The sequence below is a fragment of the Aaosphaeria arxii genome (assembly GCF_010015735.1).
Source record: "Aaosphaeria arxii CBS 175.79 unplaced genomic scaffold BU24scaffold_11, whole genome shotgun sequence".
Lineage (NCBI taxonomy): Eukaryota > Fungi > Ascomycota > Dothideomycetes > Pleosporales > Aaosphaeria > Aaosphaeria arxii.
Window position 1 is genome coordinate 958,552 of NW_022983484.1, and position 23,056 is coordinate 981,607.

The 23,056-nt window shown below is 48.5% G+C and overlaps 13 protein-coding genes across 13 annotated transcripts; 6 read left to right on the top strand and 7 right to left on the bottom strand.

Moving 5' to 3' along the window:
* Positions 1-185: 185 nt before the first annotated feature.
* Positions 186-995, top strand: BU24DRAFT_356144 (uncharacterized protein; the record flags this gene model as incomplete). The annotated part of the gene is made up of 2 exons (XM_033523883.1): positions 186-741; positions 796-995. The coding sequence occupies 2 exons, from the start codon at positions 186-188 to the stop codon at positions 993-995; spliced, it is 756 nt and encodes a 251-aa protein (XP_033378931.1).
* A 358-nt stretch (positions 996-1,353) lies between these two features.
* BU24DRAFT_467209 (uncharacterized protein) lies at positions 1,354-3,303 on the top strand (the record flags this gene model as incomplete). Its single annotated transcript, XM_033532430.1, has 2 exons — positions 1,354-1,940; positions 2,160-3,303. The coding sequence occupies 2 exons, from the start codon at positions 1,354-1,356 to the stop codon at positions 3,301-3,303; spliced, it is 1,731 nt and encodes a 576-aa protein (XP_033378932.1).
* Positions 3,304-3,475: 172 nt separating this feature from the next.
* On the bottom strand, positions 3,476-5,514 carry BU24DRAFT_400052 (uncharacterized protein). Its single transcript, XM_033525438.1, has 2 exons — positions 5,166-5,514; positions 3,476-5,109 (listed from the first exon to the last, which is right to left on the bottom strand). The coding sequence occupies exon 2, from the start codon at positions 5,092-5,094 to the stop codon at positions 3,532-3,534; it is 1,563 nt and encodes a 520-aa protein (XP_033378933.1). The 5' UTR covers positions 5,095-5,109; positions 5,166-5,514; the 3' UTR covers positions 3,476-3,531.
* A 455-nt stretch (positions 5,515-5,969) lies between these two features.
* Positions 5,970-7,043, bottom strand: BU24DRAFT_356457 (calcium-dependent phosphotriesterase; the record flags this gene model as incomplete). The annotated part of the gene is made up of 1 exon (XM_033523902.1): positions 5,970-7,043. One exon carries the CDS (start codon positions 7,041-7,043, stop codon positions 5,970-5,972), a length of 1,074 nt encoding a protein of 357 aa, XP_033378934.1.
* A 322-nt stretch (positions 7,044-7,365) lies between these two features.
* On the bottom strand, positions 7,366-8,936 carry BU24DRAFT_61381 (DNase I-like protein). Its single transcript, XM_033534467.1, has 2 exons — positions 7,695-8,936; positions 7,366-7,567 (listed from the first exon to the last, which is right to left on the bottom strand). Exon 1 carries the CDS (start codon positions 8,929-8,931, stop codon positions 7,702-7,704), a length of 1,230 nt encoding a protein of 409 aa, XP_033378935.1. The 5' UTR covers positions 8,932-8,936; the 3' UTR covers positions 7,366-7,567; positions 7,695-7,701.
* A 121-nt stretch (positions 8,937-9,057) lies between these two features.
* Positions 9,058-11,187, top strand: BU24DRAFT_427713 (uncharacterized protein). Its single transcript, XM_033529282.1, has one exon. The coding sequence runs from the start codon at positions 9,245-9,247 to the stop codon at positions 10,859-10,861; it is 1,617 nt and encodes a 538-aa protein (XP_033378936.1). The 5' UTR covers positions 9,058-9,244; the 3' UTR covers positions 10,862-11,187.
* BU24DRAFT_61421 (uncharacterized protein) lies at positions 10,948-12,222 on the bottom strand. The gene has a single exon (XM_033534469.1). It carries the CDS (start codon positions 12,155-12,157, stop codon positions 11,033-11,035), a length of 1,125 nt encoding a protein of 374 aa, XP_033378937.1. The 5' UTR covers positions 12,158-12,222; the 3' UTR covers positions 10,948-11,032.
* Positions 12,223-12,365: 143 nt separating this feature from the next.
* On the top strand, positions 12,366-15,389 carry BU24DRAFT_427715 (uncharacterized protein). Its single transcript, XM_033529283.1, has 3 exons — positions 12,366-12,548; positions 12,614-14,109; positions 14,170-15,389. Exons 1-3 carry the CDS (start codon positions 12,496-12,498, stop codon positions 14,919-14,921), a joined length of 2,301 nt encoding a protein of 766 aa, XP_033378938.1. The 5' UTR covers positions 12,366-12,495; the 3' UTR covers positions 14,922-15,389.
* A 285-nt stretch (positions 15,390-15,674) lies between these two features.
* BU24DRAFT_400062 (peptidase C14) lies at positions 15,675-17,086 on the top strand. The gene is made up of 2 exons (XM_033525439.1): positions 15,675-16,655; positions 16,709-17,086. The coding sequence occupies exons 1-2, from the start codon at positions 15,807-15,809 to the stop codon at positions 16,814-16,816; spliced, it is 957 nt and encodes a 318-aa protein (XP_033378939.1). The 5' UTR covers positions 15,675-15,806; the 3' UTR covers positions 16,817-17,086.
* BU24DRAFT_61432 (uncharacterized protein) lies at positions 16,843-18,128 on the bottom strand. The gene has a single exon (XM_033534470.1). The coding sequence runs from the start codon at positions 18,080-18,082 to the stop codon at positions 17,015-17,017; it is 1,068 nt and encodes a 355-aa protein (XP_033378940.1). The 5' UTR covers positions 18,083-18,128; the 3' UTR covers positions 16,843-17,014.
* A 176-nt stretch (positions 18,129-18,304) lies between these two features.
* On the bottom strand, positions 18,305-18,994 carry BU24DRAFT_414172 (uncharacterized protein; the record flags this gene model as incomplete). The annotated part of the gene is made up of 1 exon (XM_033526200.1): positions 18,305-18,994. One exon carries the CDS (start codon positions 18,992-18,994, stop codon positions 18,305-18,307), a length of 690 nt encoding a protein of 229 aa, XP_033378941.1.
* A 277-nt stretch (positions 18,995-19,271) lies between these two features.
* Positions 19,272-20,107, top strand: BU24DRAFT_444492 (ribosomal protein S21e; the record flags this gene model as incomplete). Its single annotated transcript, XM_033530640.1, has 6 exons — positions 19,272-19,281; positions 19,336-19,357; positions 19,451-19,467; positions 19,543-19,624; positions 19,767-19,929; positions 19,982-20,107. The coding sequence occupies 5 exons, from the start codon at positions 19,272-19,274 to the stop codon at positions 19,894-19,896; spliced, it is 261 nt and encodes an 86-aa protein (XP_033378942.1). The 3' UTR covers positions 19,897-19,929; positions 19,982-20,107.
* Positions 19,981-20,567, bottom strand: BU24DRAFT_427717 (uncharacterized protein). The gene has a single exon (XM_033529284.1). It carries the CDS (start codon positions 20,361-20,363, stop codon positions 20,187-20,189), a length of 177 nt encoding a protein of 58 aa, XP_033378943.1. The 5' UTR covers positions 20,364-20,567; the 3' UTR covers positions 19,981-20,186.
* Between the last annotated feature and the right edge of the window lie 2,489 nt (positions 20,568-23,056).

The following is a 23,056-nucleotide window of genomic DNA, read 5'->3' on the forward strand; positions in this document are numbered from 1 at the left end:
CCTTGGTCCTCCGCCCATGCATGCAGGGCCATTCGATGACGGAAGTTCTTCACATTGGACTTCCGACCTCCCCTCACAATCAATTAATTAACTACACCCAATAACTAATACTTTTTTCACTGCATATGCATCTCCTCTCAATGGAACTGCTTCAGTATCGATAACCCCAAATAAATTCAATTATCATGGAACGAATTCTTCTCCTTTCTTCCTCAAAACCCCTTTCCAGAGCTTTGAATGTGACATTCTCTTCCGCAACCACCTCGAGATCCTTCTCCTCGCACACTGTTCGGCCGACTCCAGCCCGCGTATTGTTTCGAAGCGTACCATCCTCTCGACCTACTCCGTACCGATGTCTCCATGCCACTCGCTCATCTCAGTATGCGTCAAGTCCACCCAAGTCGCGCGATCGGGGCCCGAAGAGTGACGAAGATACACAAACCGACTTTGGGAATCTGGATGTCCTGCGGAATAGTGTAGCCCCCGCAACCTCGATCGATGCTTGCACCGGAGAAGGATTTGCGCTCAATAATCAAATGAGGATAGGAGGATGCGGTGTGCTGCTCGTTGGTGGGGAAGTATTCAGGTGGCGGCCTTGGTTAGTTGGTAAAGAGAAGGAAGAGAAATCAAGCTCCAACAGCGTTCATGATGAGCTGAAGGGCACGCTGAAGAATGCGAAAGGGCAATGGGAGGTACAGGACGAAGCCTGGGGTCTTTTCGACCTCCTCTACCCAAAACCAGGTATGTTGCTCATGTCATCATCCTGTATAAAGTCAGTATTTAATCAGATTACAGACCTCCTCATTATCGGCACCGGGCCGCACATGCTTCCAATCGCACCCAAAGTACGCACCCACCTAAACAACCTAGGAATACGGCTCGAGATTCAAGACACTCGCAATGCTGCCGCTCAATTCAATCTTCTAGCGACGGAACGGGGCGTTTCGCAGGTCGCTGCTGCTCTAATCCCCATTGGGTGGAGAGAGAGCAAGTAGGGCTCTCTCACCTTCACCTTGACTTCCTATGTAGAATTACTGTAAAATCATGACGAATCACGAACGTTGCTACTTGAAACGAAAACACTCAACCTTCTGCACCTTCTGCACCATATCGACCCCCCCACTATATCTCTTCTCCACGTTGGCTCTCCAAACCTCGCGTCACATCCTCTAAGGCATTATAGCCATTACATCATATCATTGTATTCTTTTGACGCCCTTTACTTCAAGTCTCTACACGCGCGGCAAAAGCCCGCCAAGGTCAATTTCACATCCACCTGCTGCTCCTTGACCGTCAAACGACCTTTCGACCATCACCGTCCGTGCCGCGCTCCAGTTGCTACGCGTTGATATCATGGCTTCAAATTCAAACCCGTCAACGACCTCGGAAGGTCCTCCATATACTGCCGAGTGCGGAGACGATGACGACAAAATTGTTCCTTCGCAGTCGGGTTCACGCGACGAAAACGCGCCAGCGTCTCCACAACAACCTCCCGATCTAGATCGCAGAGGAATGGAAGAGTTCCAACGGTGGGTCGAAGCATGCGACAGCCCACTGTCAGACGTTGGACATATCCCGTCGGAGGGCGGTGGTGTAGGATCACAGGCTGAAGACCATGTCTCGCCGCCCTTCGGGCCCGCCATTTGGGATATGCCTGCGACTCCACGAGAAGGTGCACCCGAGGGCACGAACCGGCGCTATACCCTCATGTCCAATCACGCTGGGGACTTTGCGGCGCGCATCCTGGAGACGGATGAACTGCTGCCATTGTTGAAGCAGCTGAAGGCTACGTCTGCAAATCGTCTCCCTCCTGCTCGACCCAACAGGGCTGGAATTACATATATGGATTTGGTTATCAAGCGTCTGCTTCGCATTGGAGATATAATCAAACGAGAGGTGCATGATCAGGAACTCCAGCCCTGGCATGAAATGGCACTCTGGTAAGTTTTGTGCTTTATCTGTACAATATTCTTCTGCCTTCTGCCCTCTGCCCTCTGCCCTCTGCCCTCTATGTTCTTCCTTTGCCTCCCCAGAACACGATGGATTCTTGAACAAGAAGTGAGACTTCAATGTAATTTGGGGAATATCAAGTCGACTCGGGATTTTATACCATATCAAATGGCAGACTACCTCGAAGATCTAGACTCATTATCCTCTAGGAGATACCTTGCGGAAAGGTATTGGCCAGTTCCCGGCCAACAGCTCCCTGATTGTACTTACCCACATATACGTGTACGCGAATATTACCAGAACGAACGGTTTTTCCTCACTCGGGCTGGCCACGCTTCTTCCGACAGCGATGTTGCTCTCTACGATACAGATGAAACGGATGACGATGCGGCTGATAACGGGAATCATGACAGCAATCATGACACGGTGAATGGTAGTCCTGGGCCACAAGGTGATGATCAAGCAAGAGAAGACAAAGGGCAGCAGAGCAGCGGCGCACAAACGGAAGTTGGCCCGATCTCCAAGTCAATTGAGAATGAGCTACCAGCTCGACTTGAGCCATTTCCCCGATTCGACCTAAATGCTAAACCGAAGTTAATGCAAATCAAATTCATACAGCGCTCTGATGGTTTTGGGTTCTCTAAGGATAGAGATTCACTGGTAAGAGCAAGAAGGGGTAGGGGACCAACTCCCTTCTCTCGTCCGGTTCGCCGAATCCCAATTGCGACAGAGCAACCTGCGGAATCTCTACCTTACTTCCAAAACGAGGGGTCACCAAAACGGCAAAGACTAAGCCCCGAGCAGGATATCGGACGCATGCAAGACTTCTACGCATACTGCCAGGCGCTCTGTTTCCAGGAAGAAATTGATGTTGCATACGCGGACATCATGGCAGATATGAGCCGTTATTCTCAAGAAGAATCCGATGCTCTGCTCGAAGATTTTGATAAGCCTGAGACTGCAGCTGATGTGGGAATGGCATTGCTCGCAAACGTTCAGTCAGCAACAATGACTTTCGGCCCTATCAAACACGCCATGATCGCAAGAGACAGGAAGCCCAGCACCGCCCCCGGTTTCAAGCCTCCCGTGTTGGTGAATGACATCTTGGAGTATCAAGACAATCGGCAAGGGGATGTGTATGCCCTCACCTCGAACATGGATATGGTTAGAGTCAATGAGGACTCTCGAGCTGCCAAGGTTAACGCCGTTGATATTGTTAGCCATGGAGGCAAGCAGGAATTTCAGATTGCCAAGACCGAGGACCTTGATCATCCTGACCATGGAGTGGACGATAGTGGAGATGATGATAACGGTGGCATCAAACTGAACCTGGGCTCGAATACTGGGTTGTAGCATAGCCGGCCTCAGCGGTGTTCCACGGGTTGGCCAGCATGAATGTTCTCGAAATGCTGTCTTCCACACTGTATATTATTCGCTGACTTGATCAGTTACTGGTAGGGTCTTAAGGGGATTTTCATCCCCAATTCTCTATCAAATGCTTTCACTCATACATGGCTCCTTGATTGATCTTTTGTGACTTGCATTCTCTTGATCTACTTATATATACACACTCCGCCAGCCTCATATAGACCCAATTTCAAGCCCCTCAAAAACAATATCCCGACATCTCTCTAAGAAATCCAGCACCTCCTTCTCCTCATGCCACGCATCATTCCACGCAGCACTGACTGTCAACTCCCCCTTAAACGTCCCCAAAAACAACCCCAACCCATTCCCCAGCTCCTCCCCCGTAACCCACACATCACCCACCCTGAACCTTCCAACCTCCGGCGCGACGATCTCGTCCACCCTCCCCATACTCGACATCGACACAGACGGCGCAACCCTCGGCGGCGGGACAGGGAAATGCAGTTCCGACTCCTTCTTCGACGGAAGCTTCGGTATCCCCAGGGCCCACAGCGAGGGCACAAGCATCGTATGCTGCTCGTCGTACTTCACCGCGAGATAGTAATCACTAAACCTCTTCACCACGTCTCGGAACTCTTCCTTCCTCTCCTGCTGCGTGAAATTCCGCTCATCCTCGAGACTTCGGAGCTGCAGGTCGACAGCGAGACTGGCGCCGGAGACGGAGTGGTAGAGAGCTGCGGCGTGGGCTGCGGAGTCGTAGGGCGGGACGCAGGTGCGGCGCTCGTTGCGGAGGATGTACGTCGTGTAGCGGACTTCTTTCGTCGTCGTGGGTCGGGTCGGCTGGATGGTGAGGAGAACGAGGGCTGCGGCCGCGTGGAAGGCGTGGGTGGGTGTCATGTTTGAGGTTTTGCATGCGGTGAGGAGGGCGGTTGTTTGGGCGGCGGTGAGGGTTAGGAATGAGCGTTGATGTTTGCCCGGGAGGGTTGAAGATGGGTTGCTGGGTTTGTAGGGGAGTGAAAGGTCAGGGGGGTTGGTGGCCGGGTTGGCGAGGTTGGTCTTTTGGGCGATGATGGATTCGAGGAGTTGGGTTTGCGCTGGGGTGAGGGTTGGTGGGAGGTTCGCGGCGATGCGGTAGGAGGGTGAGAGGTTGGCGGATTCGGAGCCGTCGAGAATTGGGGGGATGTATGTGCCCTCGAAGGTCTTGCTGGCGTAGTTCAGGAGACTGTTGAGCATCATGAGTGTGCCTACGCCGTCGATGATATCGTGAGGAGAGCGGAAGACAATGTCTCGCCGGATGGAAGCAGTTTCTTTCTCTGAGGTGGACTTGGGTGGATGGATGAGGAAGAGTGTAGGTATTTCTGGAGCTGGTGGGTCAGAATTGACCCATTCTGTTCCTGTTTGGCCGTTGGAGATGATCACGACCGTTTCGTTCAACCATTCATCTTGCGACAATTTGGTAGTCAATGGGCGATATTGTTTCTTCCACTCGGGCTCAGATCCTGGGGAATAGACGACTTGAGATGCGAGAGTCGGGTGATCGTAGCGTAGAGTAAGCCACGCCTTTTTGATTGCATCATCAACCTGGTCCTCTGTCGTATCTGAGGAGGAGATATCAACATTGAGGGAGAGATATCCGGTCATGGCAAAGAACATTCGGCCGCTTCCTCTGTAGAGTTCTTTCATGGTAGCGTAGAACTCTTCGATCTCGTCGATTCCACGTTCCCACAATCCAGGAGCAGTCTGTTGCCAGACAAGACCATTGTCGTAGGGTGACATTTTGAGCGATTTTCGCTAGTTTTATCAATGTCAGTATCATTCTCGACTCTAGTGAAATTTGGAGGACTCACATGCGCCAAATGAATAAACCTTTGGCAATGGGTGGAGTGTTCTACGACGGATACAACCTTCTTTTATATCTGGAAGATTTAAGTCAGATATCACCAGGGTCCGTCTTTCATGAGCACGATTCACACCATGTGTTGTGAGACTTGGGCAGCCTGGTTGACTTGGTGCAAGCAGATGTGCCGAAGAAAAGCCACAATAGTGGCAGCCAAATTTCCTAATTGGACTCACGATGCCAATCTTACTAAGGGTACAGTGTTACGGATGAAGTTTCTCGCAAGCATCTCTGTTTCCAGACGAGAGTCGATTCACAGTTGTGATCTTGGCATTCTCGCTTAGCAGCTTTGATTGGTGCAGTGTCGGGCCGGATGCCCATTTGACCATAATCGTCTTCGTTATGACGGCCCGGGAATCCGCTGTCGGAAAAACTGCGGAATTTTAGACGATCTGGAGAAGGTCATGAGGTGGTCTTCGAGCGTCAGGCGGGCTGCAACAATGATTCATACAATTAACGCGATTGAACTTGCCAGACATCGGCATCTCTGTGACAGGCTGGAGCCAGAATCATTGTGATAATGGCACACCGCCTCGTGTTCACGATCCTCGAGGATCCAAGCAGCGAAAATTGAATATCTCAATCGCAGAGGGATGATGTTGGTTCTATTGAAAGCTTGTTTTGTGCTCTAAGAAAGCTTCTTTCCGAGCTTTTGAAGTGTTATTACCCAATTAGAAGGTCTGAGTCGGTATGTACATATAATTTTTATACTCGTCCAGCTGGTAAATGTTCACGACCTTGGCAAGTCATCTGCTCAGCAGACGCCAAAATCTCTACAAATCTCCCTACCAACAGCCTTGATGTTCTCTACTATCCACAACTGGCTGTTCGTAAATACCAACACCTTTCCTGGTAAGAAAGCAAAGTTGTTGGAGGTGACGCCTACCCAAATCTTACCAAGCAGGGTACCTCTTGGGTCGAAGATATGTACACCATCGCCGGCGCCAACCCACACATTTCCCTCAGTATCGGTGTGAATGCCATCCGGGAAACCCGTATCTACAAATGCGAATGTCCTTCTATTTGCTAGAGTTTTGCCATCAATAACATCATAGGCGTAAATGGTGGCTGGTCGAGTCTGGTTGGGCGTGAAATGCTGCGCGCCAGTATCGGTCACGTACAACGTCTTGAAATCAGGCGAGAATTCCAAGCCATTAGACTGGTCAAATCCATCGGCCACAACAGCGATTTCGCCCGCGCTGGGGTCGAAGCGATATACCTGTTTCGGGATCGTTGGTTCTGGTCTGAAATACTGGAAGTATCCGTAATCCGCATCCGTGAACCACAAGTCGCCTGTTTCAAAGTGCTGTCGCACGTCGTTTACAGAACTGAAGTTGCGGCCAAGGAAATTGTTGACAATTACGGTGGACTTGTTGGTGCTTGGGTTCACGGAAACCAAGCCAGAGTAATGTTCAAAATCGCCTTCGTCGCAGAAGAGGAGTTCGGATGTATTTGAGCCAGGTGGGTACCAATTGGTTCCGCCGTTGGCTTCGCGGACTTCTGGATAACGGATGGACTTCAGAGGATAGTTGTCGGAAGATAGGTCAAGGATTGTAATATTAATCGGATTTTGCAAGGAGTCGTAGTTGGACGTTATGTAAAGAGAATTGGTTTCGCGATTGTAGGTGCCCATTTCGTGGAATGCCTCCCAATCTAGATCGTACAATTGGCGGGCTGTGGCTCCATCCCCAATGACGTTTGAGAAGTTTGAATTGTAAGAGAGAAGACTGATTGTAGTTGGGTTCGAGACATTCGTCGTGACCAGGGTGGAAAAGTAGGATGGATTGGTAGCTGCAGAAAGCAGGTCGACATTGGTGATTGACGACATAGCGGTGATAGTGGTCGTCACAAATTTCCAGAAGGTATCAAATGTAGGAATCTGGTAGCTGATGCGTGCGCCGGCTTGTATGGGGTATTCATCCAGGGCTTCATACAGCTGCATTTTGTACCTTCACCGGAGTCTTGTTCGGTGGAAACGTCATTGACCCCGCAGTCTGTGAGTGGGAAGAATGGCAGGCGAATATGTCGTGCCGCCTTTAATTATCCCGAATGCGCGCCTATCACCGACAATGGACTAGTGTCCCTGAAACTCTTGAAGTTCATGAGTCGTGACCGCGAGCAGACAACGATTGAAAAAATCCGAGGGGGAAAAGTGGGGTACATGGATCTGAATGGGTGCAACTCCAAACGTCCCGCCCCGAATAAATCGCCGATTTCCTGATTTGGTATGATCCCTTCAAGTTTAGGACATACCCTCGAGACGAGCTTGCAATTAAACTTACAATGGGCCGTTAAATGGGGTATAAAATATATATCCACATATCTACTTTCCTGCAAGACTGCGTCGGACGACTACATGATGGCTTCATCCTTAGCAAAGATCCAGAAAACGGCTTTTGCCATAGTGTAAGAATGCTGTGCTGCGTGAACAGCGCAAAGGGGAATAAGTATACAGGATCGGTACCTTAGCTACACCTACTTTCAGCTTATTGTCCTCGCATAGTATTTGTATCGGTGTTGCAGGTATTTGAAGATGTTGCGTGGTTCGTGCTGATATTGATCGATGCGTAGACAGGCACATGGTCGCTTGGTCCTCGTTCAGCTTCTGAGTCCAAAATTCCCGACACAAGAACTTTCCCGCAATCCCATAATGTCTTGCTTGTCAGAATGTAATCGACTCTGTCACAAGTGGTGCCCCAGCTTCTTGTTCGAGGATAATATGTATATCGCCGCTCGTCCATATGAGCCTCTCGCCAGACATCAACTCCTTGCCAGGACGAATGAATACTGCTATCAACATCTTCTACCTCCTCCCGTGGTCTTCTCAAGTACTTTGCCAGAAAATCTGCCCGGTTGACGCAGTGCTGTTGCGGCCAAGTCCTCAACTTCGGATACCCGTCTCGGGCATCGGGAGCAACATTGAAGTCGCCCGCCATGACGATATTATACCCTTCACGCTCTAGCCTCAGACTTTCCTCCATCAATAGCCTGTGGAACTCAAGTTTGCGATCATGTCGCGTGCCTATGATGGTTCCAGATTTAGGGTCCCGATACGGGTTCTCAGTTCCATTCACAGCGTAGATGTTAAAGATCGCAAGCCCTCTTTCCGACTTCGACGATGGCTGGAGCTTAATGCAAGACACCCGGCCCTCGTTGTCCCAATTGATTGTTTCCGCTGCTACGGCGACATTATGCGTAACCACGAGATCAGTGCGGATGATACTGCAGACGCCGTACACTTTTCCGCTGCCCCCTAAGCCTCGGGCGTTCTGCTTGTCGGTTGGCAGGACAAAATGAACTTCATAGCTCGGTCCTTTTCCGGACACTGATCGATCTTCAGCCGAAGTTGGCGTGTTCACGGCACTACGCACGGCATTCTGTGTCTTCTCATCTCTGCTTGCAATTTTGACTTCTTGAAGGAAGAGCAGTTCCGGCCAGAGGTGGCGCTGAAGAAACAGACGAAGTGATGCTCCAGTCTGAGGTGCTCCATTGTTTTCAAGGTTTAGGTGTTTTGCCTTCGAGAAAAAGTTAGTTATGGGTTGTTGAAGGAATGGGTCGATGCCATTAATATTCCAAGAATAGATCCGGATAACGTCCGGGGAAGCAGTTGGTAATGCCTGGGGGAACGATTGCGCCGCTACAGCATGCACGACGTTGCGCGTAGTCTTCCGTCTCTTTGTTGGTGGTGGACTTATATCACGAATCATTTGTTCCATTCAGTATCATTGCAAAACGCTGCTCATTTTGATCGTGCCATTGCACCCGACGCATTCAGTCCGATGACGTCAGCAACCGCACTTCTTCAACCCAGGCGCTACTTGAACCTAGTCTTGACAACCAACCACCAACCCTAATGCGAGCAGATACACCACATCTCTTTAGTAGTAGTTCGGTTTATTGTGTATATCCTTGTCCATCAGTCATTTATATCCACTAGATGAATTGAAGCCTTACAAGCTACACAATTACATCTAGCTTCCGGGTCCCCCACCAAGTGAAATCTTCGAATGCCAGTCTCTCTACCTCGTAATGGCTCGAAGATCCAGGTTAGATAAGAGTGATACCAGTGCAGCTGGGCCTGCTATCGCGAGCAACGATGAATTTCCACCTTTGCCATCGCAGGTAGTGATCACCAAACCTTGGGAGGATGACGCCTCTGAGCCACCAATGGTTGAGGCCACTCTTGATGGGCTTCCAACGGAACTACTACTAAATATCATTGAAAATCTACCGGCTCTGAACCTCAAAGATTTCCAACTTGCAACCCTTCTTAGTCTGTCACAAACGAACCGCCACTTCTATCATTTGGTACAGCCGTCACTCTATGCTGGATATAACAGCTTCTTCTGTAACCCTTACTTGTTTCTGCGAACGGTAATGTCGAACCCTGTAGCAGCGCAGAGGGTCCGTAACCTCAACTTGAATTATGGGACTGGTGTCCACGAGGACCGAAAGCAATACCATCCAACCCTGGAAGACAAAAGGACACTCAAAGGCGGATTCAGGGGTTTGGGCCTGCTAGATTGGAAGACTTGGGCGACTGAATGCAACGAGGATGGTGTGGAACAGGAAATACTATACGCCGCTATCTTGATGCACACGCCAAACGTCACAAGCATAACAGTAGACGATGGAAAAACACCTTATCAAACTCCGAAGTGGATTGAGCTGATGGGCCATGCATTATCAGGCCGCTCTTTCGAAGGCATGCACAAGTTCCCGCATCTTCGCTCAGTCTCAATTGATCTGGGCGGACTGCGGCTACGCCAACTGTCCACCTTGTTTCGAGTACCTTCCCTTCAACAGCTTAAATTAATCGGCTTGGTGGAGACTGCTAAGCCAGCTGGTGAAAAGAAGGTTCTGAAATGGCCCATTGCTAATGGATCATCCCACATCACGCAGCTCATTCTCCATGATTGCTGGCTTGAAACAGGCGTTTTGACATTGTTGGTCAACAGTTGTCGTGCACTAGAGCATTTACACTACACTCACCGGGACGAGAGATGTTTCTACCAGAACGGACGGATGTGGTGGGATCAGGAAGGTGGCGCCGATGAGTCCCTTCATTTCGATTCTGTCTTTGATTTAAGATCACTTAGCGACTCACTTACTCGACATCGTAAATCTCTCAGGAAATTACACCTTGATAGCGAAGACCATATGACCAGCGGTCGCTTACACGGGCTACGAGACTTTCCGAAACTGGAGGACGTCCGAATATCAATCAGTGGCTTGATAGATATCTCGCTAAGTGCTCTGAAACGAATCGCCACAGTGCAGCCTGATTCATTGATCGAGAACTTACCGCCGTCTCTCTCCGAGCTTGTACTTGAGATGAACTGGATTGAAAAGAACAAGAGGCTCGCGAGTGGTCGTGCGGTGGAGTATCTTGCGGCCAACTGCTTGGAAATGCTTCCCTTGTTGAAGAGGGTGTCGATCCTCTGTGACGTTGCGCCGTTTGAGGCTGCTTTTAAGCGCGTACCAACTTTGTTTTCAGAGGCTGGTGTAGTGTTTCGGGCGAGCTTCAAGGATGTGAAATACCAGCGTGGAATTGTCGAGGAAGACTCCGATGATACTTCTGATGAGAGTATCGAACTGAGTGAGTTTGAGTCTGAATCTGAATCTGAAGGATCTGGTTCCGAATAAAATGAGTATCTTGACATGATGCCCAAGGCATGAGATCAAGACCCGTAATGATTAGAGCATCATCCATGCGAATAGAGTGTGTATGGTTTTCACAATATTGAAATACAGGCAGCAAGTATGTAATGGTCGAATTTCGCATAAAGTTTCATTTTCTAGTAGTTTCCACTTCTCTCAATCACAAAACCCCACCAGTGGCGCGGAGTTTTGCTGACAAGCTTGAGCGATTGCAAGCTCGTACGACTTCACGGCCACATTGTATTGCTTGACGGAATATATGGTTGAGAGAACACCAAATAAGATCGTTAAAAAGAACACACCAAAGATAGCGACCCATAGAGTTGCGAATTGAGATACGTTCCTAGTGTCCAGCAGTGTCTGAATAACAGTTTCCGGAGGTCCGTGATACAAGGTCAGCAACTGCGTCAGCCTATGCTTCCAATACTTGAAATCATCGAGTCCTCTAAACCCAGATTCTCTAGCTGAATAATCATTCCAGAACTGAATGTTCTGGTCCTGCAAAAATGCTTCCGTGTCCTCATCGCCAACAGGAAAAAGAATACTAAGGGTCGTCAAGGTCTCTCTCAATAAATCTTCTGGTAGTATGCTCGATTCAGGTCCTTTCAGATGATTCACAAGACAGATCTTATGTTGGTAGATCGATAAAGTCCTGTCGCCTCGCCTTCCATGTAACTTCAAATGATCCACCAAATTATCTGTCCATCGGATGTTGACTCGACATACGCTTTTTAACGTTACGGCGGTGAATGAAGTATCGATCGCCAGGGTCGAGACTGCCAGCTGCTTCGTTCCCGTTGGAAACTCCGCCATGATCATCTCATCTAGAGACTGGTTGTCATGCCAATGAACTTGGCTGTCCCTAGTGTTCGACCGTCTGATTGGCATACCTATTCCAGAGATATTCAGCCCAAGCAAAAGCCGGGCTGCGAGGTCAATCGAAGCACCGACGTGACTTTCGGGTGTATTAATGTATTGTCGCTGGATACTCTCGAGAAGCAGAGCTCTTTTGGAGGTTCGATGAGTTCGCAGATGTTCACACATTGCAGATAAGTCGTCCCAGTCTTGAACAACCAATTTCGAGCTGTACTGGTGCAGATATTGCAGATTTCGACCGAGATATCGAAGGAAGCCTGCGTAACTTGTGTCTTTGTATGCTTCACTGGAAAGATTCAAGTGGGGCCAAAATGTATTGATTATTGAACACTTTTGCTTGCTGCTCAACTTGGCGATGTCTGCCAAAGCGGACTTGGAAAATAAAGATTGTTTGGCCATCAGCATGCGGTTTCGGAGGGGCAACTCTGGGGTGAAGATATTGTGAGAGAAGAAGGCAGATGAGATATTATGATATTATGATTCAGGCAAAGCCAGGCTGCAGCATGTTCATATGCGACCCCGCAAATCATCTGACACGTAGGGAAAGCTGAATCCGGCTCGTCTATTCATAAAGCTCAACGAATTCCGACGTATCATCAGCGTTCTGTTAGCGCCAGAAGACAAGGCTGAAACGAAGGACTTCTCTTGGACGAGGCATCGATGCCTAAACTTCAAAAGAACTCCTCTCCGCACCTAGGGAATTATCGATTATATTTTGTTTATTTTTTGAATCCAGTCCAAATATGGAGAACACGTTGAATGATGCTACAAGTATTCATAGTGGCGGCCATACCCTGTAGGTTCAAATCATGTTCAATCCCACTCTTCTTCGTAGATAATCGCTTACTGTAAGTGATCCAGAGCTTGTTTCGATGGTCACCTTGCTACATTGGATGCCAATGTCTCGGGGACAGCATTTTTTAGCAAAGCACCCGTTTCTCTATCTCCGAACACTTACACTCCACCTAACGACACGATGCAAACTGGTGAAGGCAATCAGAAAGCCAGTAAACTTACCCCGCCGCTGCCGAAGCGATCAGACATCACAAAATCCGCCTCCGATCGCCAAGGCTACAAGATCAACGCACGCATTCAAAGTACATCCGTTTTCATGATAGACAAGTTTCATGTCGGGCTATTGAAGGATTTGCCTTGCCCCGATGATATCCAAACCGAGTTTGACAAAACCATACGTCCCGATCTAGAGAATCACATACGTCAGGCCACGATGCTTCTCCCGAGTTCATTGTCAGACGAGAAAGTGATGACAGAAGTGGTTCTTTGCCTGGCAGGTAAAAAATCGACACTACGCAGTGCTTCGGGTCATTTTATCACTCTAAGCTCAGCATCAGGTATAGCGACCCTAAAGCCTACTGTTTGGATATTCTGTGGCAGTAGGGCATGCAGAGCAAAGGTCAGAAAGTCTGTGCAAAATTTACTTTATTTGGAAGATTTTCTGCTCGCATATCATGTGGAAGGGCCTCATGTGTCTCTTCACGCACCCTGGCCGTCAGCGGGAGAAACTTCATCTGCTCTGCTACATTCAACTTCCATGGCTTTCAGTATCGAGGTTCATCCATCCGATAATTCGATCCATGGAAACATGCTTGAGGCTCGTTTCGTTGCTTTCGGGCAAATGAACATATACAGGTCCACGATTGGAGGGCTTATCATGGTCAACGAAGAACTTTTCATTTTGACATCAGCCCACGCCATTGTCAGCGCGTTTCGTAATTTCCCCAACGACTTCGTCGGTTTGTCTGAAACTGAGAACGGGGAGGAGTCCAGTCCTGAGGATAGTCTCACCTCAAGCTCTGAATCAGATGATTCGGAAACCGACTGGCCCCCGGCAAGATCAGGAGCTACGCCCTCGGAAATGCATCCAGACCGATGTCAATCCTCTAACCTTCGATCTTCAAGAGTACCATCAGCAGAAAGCCCACGATATCCAAGTAGACCATTCATATATGATGATTATCTATTATCACATGTCATGGTCGCCGAACCAAAGATCTTGGCCTACATGGGCTCGGGTACTACCACTGGGGATTATTCATTCCAGGATGAAACAAATGAGAGTTCAGACTTCATGCTTCTTGATCCAGGTACCATGATTCAAATGATGTCTCGACCCGACGGGAAAGTCCCGTTAAATCAGTATAACGACCCAAAACAGATGCACGACGTGCTTATTTCGAGTCACATCGAAGCAAATCAACTCTCGGGGGGTGCGGTGTGGATTCTATCCAATTCACAAGACTCACCTACTCAAGGGTTCCTCTTGAAAGGTGATTCATCTCTTATCTTAAGAGGTGTTGTATTGCGAACGCGAAAGATTCAAGTAGCTCAACCCGGCTGTAAGTATCAGGCATGCTTCACTATAAAGTATTGTGAACGTTTTCCGCTAACAATGATAGTTCATGGAATGTCAGGGTCATGGGTGGTGCGAGACGGTCAATTGTGTGGCATTATCTATGCGGCATATGATCGAAGCCCGTACCTGCACATGCTAACTGCAGACCAAGTGTTCGGAGACATTGAAAGCATGTTGGGCCACTCTGTGAGAGTAGCAACCCCAGCGGATGTAAATTGTTATATCCAGCAAAATCTTGGAAGCCGACATCGAGATGAACTGAAACAGCAAATTCCTGAAAGCCGACGGCAAATTCATGAAAGGCGACGTCGAGTTGAACTAAAAATAAAATTGGGCACAATTGATGCCATGGCTACCAATCCACTGGACCAGACGATGGGCTACGAAGGCGATGGTGCTGATGGATGGCGGGACGTTCATAGCGCAAACAGTAACAGTGACGTTGCAGAGACATCAAGCAAGGACGCCTCCTTGGGGAGAGTCACCTCCGCACCTCGTCCTAAGTGGTTTGACAAGACTTCCTTGAATGAGACTGTACAGAATCCTGGCCAACTGATAAAACCTGCCAATTTCAACAGTTCACCTGCCAATTTCAACAGTTCACACTTTAAACGACGAGCGGAGGGGTATCAACAATGGGAAGACTTGCGACAAATGGAAAACTATCAACCGCCGAACGAGTCATGGCTGACAGAGCATCCAATATCAAGCTCAAGTCCTAAATTGCGTCGTAGTGAGCGCGGTGTAACAAAAAGCACAAATGCCCAGACGTCCAAGCCACGAATGTCGCACTGACTTCATACAACGTAATACAATACCAAAAATCCGTGAGGAGAAATCCATTTCACCAACACTTTGGAACGGAGTGCCCCATAATCACTTTAGCAAAACAGCTAGGCAGGTCGTGAGGCACAGTAATTTTTATGTTGTATTCAATCCGCCTTATTCGTATTGTGAAGGGAGAGACGGTGATTAGGGCGCATTGACGTACTTTTAAACAAAGAGTAGGAATACGCTTGATGGACTGCAAGATTGCTATTGAATTCGTGCGCTCATGTGGATAATTCGCTACGACAGAAACGGATTCGTCAGCAACGGTGGACAGTTTGGAATACTTTTCTCTTTACTTATGTTTGGTGTTGAATTGATGTTTCGCCAATTCAAGCCATGCTCTATTGGAAGAAAAAAAATATGGAGCTGTAAATCTTTCTATGGCCAAGTATGTCATTGTAAGCTTATTGATGTTGAACATTATGGAAGCCAATATCAGTGCACTACCACGAAGTAGTGTCACCGACCTGAAACAGCATCCTGCTCTATGAATTTACATCTCTTACATCTCGAGAAATGGTAGGAACTACAAGGATTTACTTGATGCACTAGTAAGTGAGAATTGAAAGCTAAATCCAGCTGCAAAGCATTCCTTTAGTGAGCGACTTCACGTGGCTGGCTGATGTGCAACAATTCCGAATAAGCGGAAGGCTGCCGGGAACCAACCATTTCCAGATGGTGGGCAGCTGGTGGGTCTTCATGCAGCTACATCCACGATAATGCCTCACTCTATCCGCAACATCCTCTTTGCCCAACCTTGATAGAAAATTCACCCGCCACACTTCAGCCACCTCTTGATACTGTTACGAAAATAGTCTCACAAGTACGGAGAGCGAACCAAATACCACAATGGCGTACCGCAAGAAGTCCCTCCTTATTGGCATCAACTACCACGGCTCATCCCACGCCTTGAATGGCTGCATCTCCGATATAGAAAACATCGCTGAATTTCTCAGCTATCGAGGATACAGCGATGACCAACGCTCTCGAGTGACCTTGAGCGACGCGCCTACCACGGATCCCCAAGGACCGTTCTATCCGACAGGCCACAATATCCTGGCAGCAATGGACTGGTTGGTCTCTGAACCAAATTGCACTCTCTTCCTCCACTACTCCGGCCACGGAGGCCAGATTCACGATGTCGACGGGAACAGAGACAATGGCATCGATGACTCAATTGTTCCGATTGACTTCGAGCAGCGTGGACAGATTAGCAGTACTATTCTTCATGAGCATTTGGTAACATATATGGCGCCCGGGTGCACTTTGTTCATCATTATGGACTGTTGTCATTCGGGTTCTGCAGTTGAGCTACCATTTGTTTATCGTTCGGACTCGGATGGTAACATCTCGCTGTTGGATAACCTGAAGGCAGGTGTGAAATTGGTCGGTGAAGCGCGAGACCTTATCGATGGTGGCTTTTCGTACAATAAAATGGGCGAGGCACGAGAGCTCCTTGCTGGTGCTTCAAGTTTCTTCCAAGGCCTGAGACACATGGGTGAGCAAGAAGAGGAGGGTCTGGAGGGCGGGGAGTTTGAAGGACAATATGGCAGCGAAAAGAAGATGGTGACTATGTTTAGCGGTTGTAGGGATGACCAAACGAGTGCGGATGCCAGAATCGAAGGAGAGCACACGGGCGCAATGACTTGGGCCTTCTTGGAAGTCATGAAGAATGAGAGTGAGCCAACCTACGGTCAGGTAAGCCAAATGTGACCCTTTCAATGAGTTCTAGTCACTGACGCGGATTACAGACATTGCAAATGACGAGGCACATGCTTGATCAAAGCAATTACACGCAGGTGCCACAGTTGAGTTGCGGTGTCGAAATCGACTTAGAGGATATGCGATTGATGATATGAGGGATGAGAATCATAGACGTGAAGACGCACAAAGACATAGGCTGGTATGCACCGAGTATAAATGAAAGAGAAAAGAGAACTTTGGAAATGGTCCAGAATTATTTACCGAAAGTGGTCTGTTCTCGGTGGCTAAAGAGCTGATCGCGGAACTCACTACCATGACTGTCAAAGGAGCGATGTCCGGGCGCCGCCATGCATTTATGTAGATTGATACTCTGGGTATTCGTCATTATCAATCGACCTGAAGTGAAACTTCCCTTTCTTCGTGCTATCATATGCTTCTCCCATCACGAATCTTTCAATCAGTCGTTCTTCATGAAGAGATTTGATGTGTGCAGGTCGTCGTGCTATACAGTGAACGAAAAAGTCCTTCAGACCGCCCGTCCCAAGTGTTCTAAGTGCCTTGAACAAGTGAGGATTCAGGGCACAATACTTGTTATTCTTTGGTTCCTCCCCACTCTCAAGAAAATCAGATGCTTCGCAAGGGATCAAGATAACAAAGGTCAACGCGTTGAGGCTCATGGCAGACTTCATGAGATGGAGGGTCTCGATAAAATCAGGCCAAGCAGGCGACACGGGTGTTATATATGGTAGTTCCCCAGTCCATGGAAGCATCAATTCCATCCACCGTATTCGCAAAAGCGCAAGTCGAGATATTTCTGATAGATAGAGAGAAAGTTCCGTCTGGATCATTCTGCCCCAAGATAGAGGGATGATTGGAATCATATCGTACGACACGGCCTTGTATTGAGGAGATCCATACGGGGTAATGAGGAAGCGATTTTCCGAATAGTAGACATTCATTGCATCTTCTCTGACCTGTCGACTGACAGAGAACAATGAATGACGCGGAGTATAACATCGACAAGTCGAGGAAAGAAAATTGCTGCCGACTGGACAGAAACAAGTATAACTATAGCTTTCAATTGTACACTCCGAGCAGCAAGGATTATTGAGTGGATCGTCAGCTCTTTGTTGGTACGGATAAGGTGGGCATCGACATCCTGCTTCGTTGAAGAAAGGTTCACCGTATGATTTGCAATCGCAAGCACCTGCCGAACTGATGTCAGGTCGGTTCATGCGAGGTCTCCACTGTCTGTCACAATGAGATACTAGATCCGTATGCAATAGTATCAGGCGTCTCAGCCCTTGTGGAAGACCAAGATAATTGAAAGAACACTGCGAGGATTGCTGTGGTGTGGTGAGGTGACGTATCGTGCTACTTATTGCAGCAGCCAGTGTTTCATCTGGCTCATGAACACTCATTGTCCACTCATCGCTGGCATTTGTCGGTTGGCGACCATCCAAGACCTAGCATATATTAGTGTCGGGTGTACTTTTCTCGCTCGAGCTCTACTCGCCATTATGTTGCGGGATTGGGCATGGGAAATCCGCGCCCAAATAGCACAACTTTTCAATCGAGGTAATCTGGTTAGGGGCATGAGAACTTCCTGTGCGACATCCATGTCAATCGCACGGAATACAACTTCAAGTCGGAGTGTGTATGGACAAATGTTGCTTGCCAGTCTTTCGATGAGATAATTTCCATTCCTGCAACACATTAAATCCAATGCTATCTGCTAGATCGATAGGAGTTGGGATTGCATAATGGTAGTCTTCCCAGCCCCCTCTTGGGGGTATCGATTTCTGAGGCACATCAAGGCGGAGTGCAAGTTTGGTCAGTGAGCCCAGCATGGTTTCGTTCATTTTGAACAACCGGCCGAACCCATGTGGATTGCCTCCGCATACACGAAATTGGTGCATAGCGTAGAACACCTTTGTGACTTCTTCGAATATTTGTTTGTTGACATACAAAAGCGCCATAAAGCCCAATGTCGTGCAGCAGAACCGATTACTTCGTCGTGCAATCGAAAAGTCGCTCTCATCCGAGAGGGTCCAACATGTCGTTTCTAAAGTAGAGGTTTCCATGTTTTGTAGCCACCCAGCAAAGTGCACGCAGTGCAAGAACTGCTGGTGTTGCGGAAGGCCAACTTCTTGGTCACGCAGGCATATCAACTTGTGAGATAGCCCAAGGAGATTGAGATCGAAGACTGAAGATCCGTGATCAAAATAGTGTTCATAGATCAATTTACGGACATAGGACGGCAGAGACATGAAATTCACACTCGGTTCGGCTAAGGTCTTTGATAAACCAGCAGTACTGCCTTCATAATTCATTCTGCTACAATTGAAAGGTATTGAGAGAGGAGTTGCAGAACAAATAGTTGTGAGGCGAGACCATAGACACTTGAGGCGTAGAAAAGGCACTAGACGGGAAGTAAAAAACGCTAGTCCCATCTTGGTGGCACAAACCCTGCAATTCACGTGATGCACCCATCTAAGCGAGCCGCCCCGAGGCGCAAAATTCCCACAACCTCAGCGAAACCAACATCGACAATATCGACGCCTTGCAACTACCACAACACCTACTCCTCCCACCACACACTCAGTCAAAATGGAGAACGGTTCGTATAATTGATCTTCTACTGAAATACACAAATGCTAATTTTTCAAAATAGAACGCGGTGAACTCGTCGACCTGTAAGTTTCCATACATTTCAAACGTCACATCTCGACACACGAAAATTCGTCCTGCGACTCTTCCGGTACCAATTTGCTAACATCAGTTGATAGCTACGTCCCCCGCAAATGTCAGTATTGAATGCCACCGCCGGGCACCGATAACTTCGCGAACAAGAACCAAGGACTGACGAGTACGATAACAGGCGCTGCGACTGGCAGGATCATCAAGGCCAAGGACCACTCTAGCGTCCAGATCTCGATCGCTAAGGTCGATGAGAACGGCCGGTACGAATCCCCAAACACATGAATTCGGTCGGCGCCCTGCTCGAATCGCATACGGAGGGAATCGAAAGTCTTGAGATACAAGAACGAGCAGCGGCGCCACCATCATTTGGAGATTGGGAACCATGCTGACTTTGTTGGTTAGTTACACCGGCGAGAACCAGACCTACGCCATCTGCGGCTTCGTCAGGGCCATGGGCGAGTGCGACGACAGCTTCAACAGGCTCACACAGAGGGACGGCTACTTGAAGAACGTCTGGAGCGCATCCCGATAAGCGTGCACGATGAGTTTGGCGAGGAGTTTAGTGGTACGGATCACGCACATGAGGCGACGGAGCCTGCATGGCTAATGCTGCCCAGGAATACCGGACTGGATCAAAAGGAGTGCTGGTCGAGCGTAGTATCGTCTACAGCTCGGAAGATGCCCCGCTTCATTTTCGATGAGCCCAATAGACTCACGATTTCGGCATGACGGTTTTCACGGACGGTTTATGGGTATGGTCTTAAATGCAATCACAATCAAATCGCCTATCAATGTTCAACTTTCGATTTCCGTGCATGTTACTTACTCGTAGGTCGTCACTTCATCGTCACAGTTCTCGCAATTGGAATGGGCGCTTGGATATAGTTGCGTAAGCCCATCAGTCTGAACTCGAAGTCTGCATTTCAAATGCACATGACTGTCGATCCTCTCGCACACATACATACTCGCCCAATGCTCATCGAACGGTGGACGCGTCATATCGGCTCACTGTTCACCGTTTACATCCAATATTATCGAGCGATACGTAGCAGCGTCTCTACTTCATCCGTACAGGATGATGATTTTGTGTAACCAGACAGATCCAATCAAGGGCGTTGCCAGACGCAGTGTCTAGACTTCAGAGACCGACCCGACGATTAGTATAGTTTCCGGGACACATGCGGGATGACTGGCATTTCGAGGCCAACGCACAGCTTTCCAATACCGCCGGAAGCGTATCCAGATTCCCCGTCCACATTGCGGCTGCCACCACAATTCCGGGTCCTCAAATCAGATCCCGACGATCGTGTTTCCACCTTACGTTACGTGATCGCCCAAAGACCAGCTGTGCGACTCCAGCATGCTTTTTGAATTTACATAGCTCTGGGGCTGTGAAACGCAAGACGAAAACGCTCGGCACATGACACATTTACCGCCGGTATGGTCAACGTTGACAGTTATCCTCATGACTCCTAGACTTTTCCGAGCGCAATCTGTAAACTTAACTTTCACCAGGCAATAAATCGAATAATTTCATTTTCTTCGTGCATACGAAGTGCTGAAGGAGCAAGCAAAATTAACCTTCAACAGACACATTTCCCTCCTACGCCACTATTTTCCAGAAAGATAGACAGTCCTGGCATGCACATAACATTTCCCAACATTGCGCCTATCTCCGAATCCCCATCCCCCGCACCCCTCCCTCGTCCGACCGATCAGAACCAGTATCGATCCCCCAGGATCAAAATTCCCAGCGAGAGTCAAGTCATCGAGGAGCACACCCACCTCGTATTCGCCGTTTTTCCCCTGTCTATCTAATCTCGTCCTGTCCTATCTGTCCGTCACACATCGTTTCAGTCTAACTCACACGTATGCTCACTCCCCGCATGTAGTGACTACACGGCGGTGCCACGCCTCCACCAAGGTACAGTAACTAAACTCAAGTATCACAGTTTCCCACAGCCTCCATGATGTGCTGTACTGCGTTGCGCTGCGCTGCACTGCGTCTCTATCTGTCATCGGTCCCCAAAGATCGGTGAGATCAGAAGGTGAAGAATTCACGCGCATTCGCAAGTTACGACGGTAACACAACAGCGGCATGTCCATGAGATAGTACTCCGTAGCACTTCGCGCATTGCCCCAATTCGTCACTCCCGAGGCCTCGCAGCAGCCATGTATGTAGGCATGCATGGAGGTGCGCATGGCAGTCCCGCTCTCGCGCTGCATTACACACACCTCACCAGAAGGCTTGCATGTGCGGGCTGGCGGGCGGGCGCGAGGGCTGAAACTTCACAATTTGTTGCGTCTGCATGGCTTGATTGAGGATGCATTTGTTGCGTTGTTCATGGAGTAGACATGGAGTTTCGGTACTCCGCATGTAGGCTTGTACCCTCAATTACCATACCAGGAAAAGAGGAACCCTTCATCAGGCCCTTATCCCAGGCATCTGCTTTCGCCCAACGCGAAATTGCGTCGAGAACAGTGACAGCTAGCCAGACAGCAAGCCATCAATATAGCCTGACATAGCTACTCCATCCCTCCATGGCAAAATGATTTCCCGAAGGGGATGTCAAAAAACGCCACAATCCACCGCCCGCAACACCCCCGGTTCCCAACATCCCAAGTCTTGCCTTGATCGGTGAAGGTCGCGACTCGGCCATGAGATCTGTTTCGCGGGCGCTACGGAATACTGATCTGTGTGAACCCTTTGTATGGTACGGAGTACTCCGTATTTTGTTTTGAACGGGCATTCATTTCTTTTTCTTTTCAATTTGGGATGAGATGGCTATGTGCAGCTTGGTGCGAGGGGTGAGCATCGGCGCCTATGCATCTCGTATGTAGCTGTATCACACTCCTATAGCCATACTGATACCTTCTTTTTGGAGTTAATTTGACTTTTGTGACGTTGTTACTCAAACCCTAACACATCCAGCTGCACGGGAAGAGGTATGACAAAATTGTTAATCTCCGATGAGCAATCATCTTTCTCCGGGACACAACATGGTTGCCTGGTATTTCGGCCGAATCTTAAGTTATGAGTTTTGACAGAAAACCGGGATAGTAGGGAAGTGTGTGTATACACACGATGCCGAGAAACGGTCAACGTCGTCATTCAACCTCCATCGTATGACGACCACGATAGTTACAACCACGAAGCAAATGTTTCAAAACGAATTGAAACAAAACAATACAAACTCGGCATAGATCCTTACAAACACACTCTTCCTAACCCACCTTCCCCTGCCCTCTTTAGGCCCTGAATAGCAGAATGAGTGCAAGGGAATGTACTCCATCAATTAGTCTAAAGGCATATCTGCAATTGCGACCACCGTAACAAATTCACGACTCCCTTTTTCTACTGCGTATATTCCCTTCGTCGATTTAGGGCGTGCTTAGATGTAAAACATTGATGAGTAGACGATAATACGGCGTATACTTCATCCCCAGTGTGGATGTGTGCATATATCAGGACGTCAGTATCGTACATTTTAAATATGAATCAATCAATCTACCAATTAAATAAAACAAACACTCTCCATTTCACCGTAAACAAACCCAAACTCTTCCCCTGGCCCTTTATTCTTTTCTCTCTCCCTAAAAGAAATGTATAAAATATGAAAAATATTCTATCAGATCCCGCAAACGAAACATCAACACCACCTGACTGATTCTCATCCCATCTCGAGTGAGCA

Coding starts and splice junctions, on each gene's coding strand:
- BU24DRAFT_400052 (XM_033525438.1), bottom strand. CDS start 5,094: ATGTCACCCTACGACAATGGTCTTGTCTGGCAACAGACTGCTCCTGGA.
- BU24DRAFT_61381 (XM_033534467.1), bottom strand. CDS start 8,931: ATGGAACAAATGATTCGTGATATAAGTCCACCACCAACAAAGAGACGG.
- BU24DRAFT_427713 (XM_033529282.1), top strand. CDS start 9,245: ATGGCTCGAAGATCCAGGTTAGATAAGAGTGATACCAGTGCAGCTGGG.
- BU24DRAFT_61421 (XM_033534469.1), bottom strand. CDS start 12,157: ATGCTGATGGCCAAACAATCTTTATTTTCCAAGTCCGCTTTGGCAGAC.
- BU24DRAFT_427715 (XM_033529283.1), top strand. CDS start 12,496: ATGGAGAACACGTTGAATGATGCTACAAGTATTCATAGTGGCGGCCAT. Junction 12,549..12,613: donor CATAGTGGCGGCCATACCCT/GTAGGTTCAAAT, acceptor TAAGTGATCCAG/AGCTTGTTTCGATGGTCACC. Junction 14,110..14,169: donor TCAAGTAGCTCAACCCGGCT/GTAAGTATCAGG, acceptor TAACAATGATAG/TTCATGGAATGTCAGGGTCA.
- BU24DRAFT_400062 (XM_033525439.1), top strand. CDS start 15,807: ATGGCGTACCGCAAGAAGTCCCTCCTTATTGGCATCAACTACCACGGC. Junction 16,656..16,708: donor GTGAGCCAACCTACGGTCAG/GTAAGCCAAATG, acceptor CGCGGATTACAG/ACATTGCAAATGACGAGGCA.
- BU24DRAFT_61432 (XM_033534470.1), bottom strand. CDS start 18,082: ATGAGTGTTCATGAGCCAGATGAAACACTGGCTGCTGCAATAAGTAGC.
- BU24DRAFT_427717 (XM_033529284.1), bottom strand. CDS start 20,363: ATGACGCGTCCACCGTTCGATGAGCATTGGGCGAGTATGTATGTGTGC.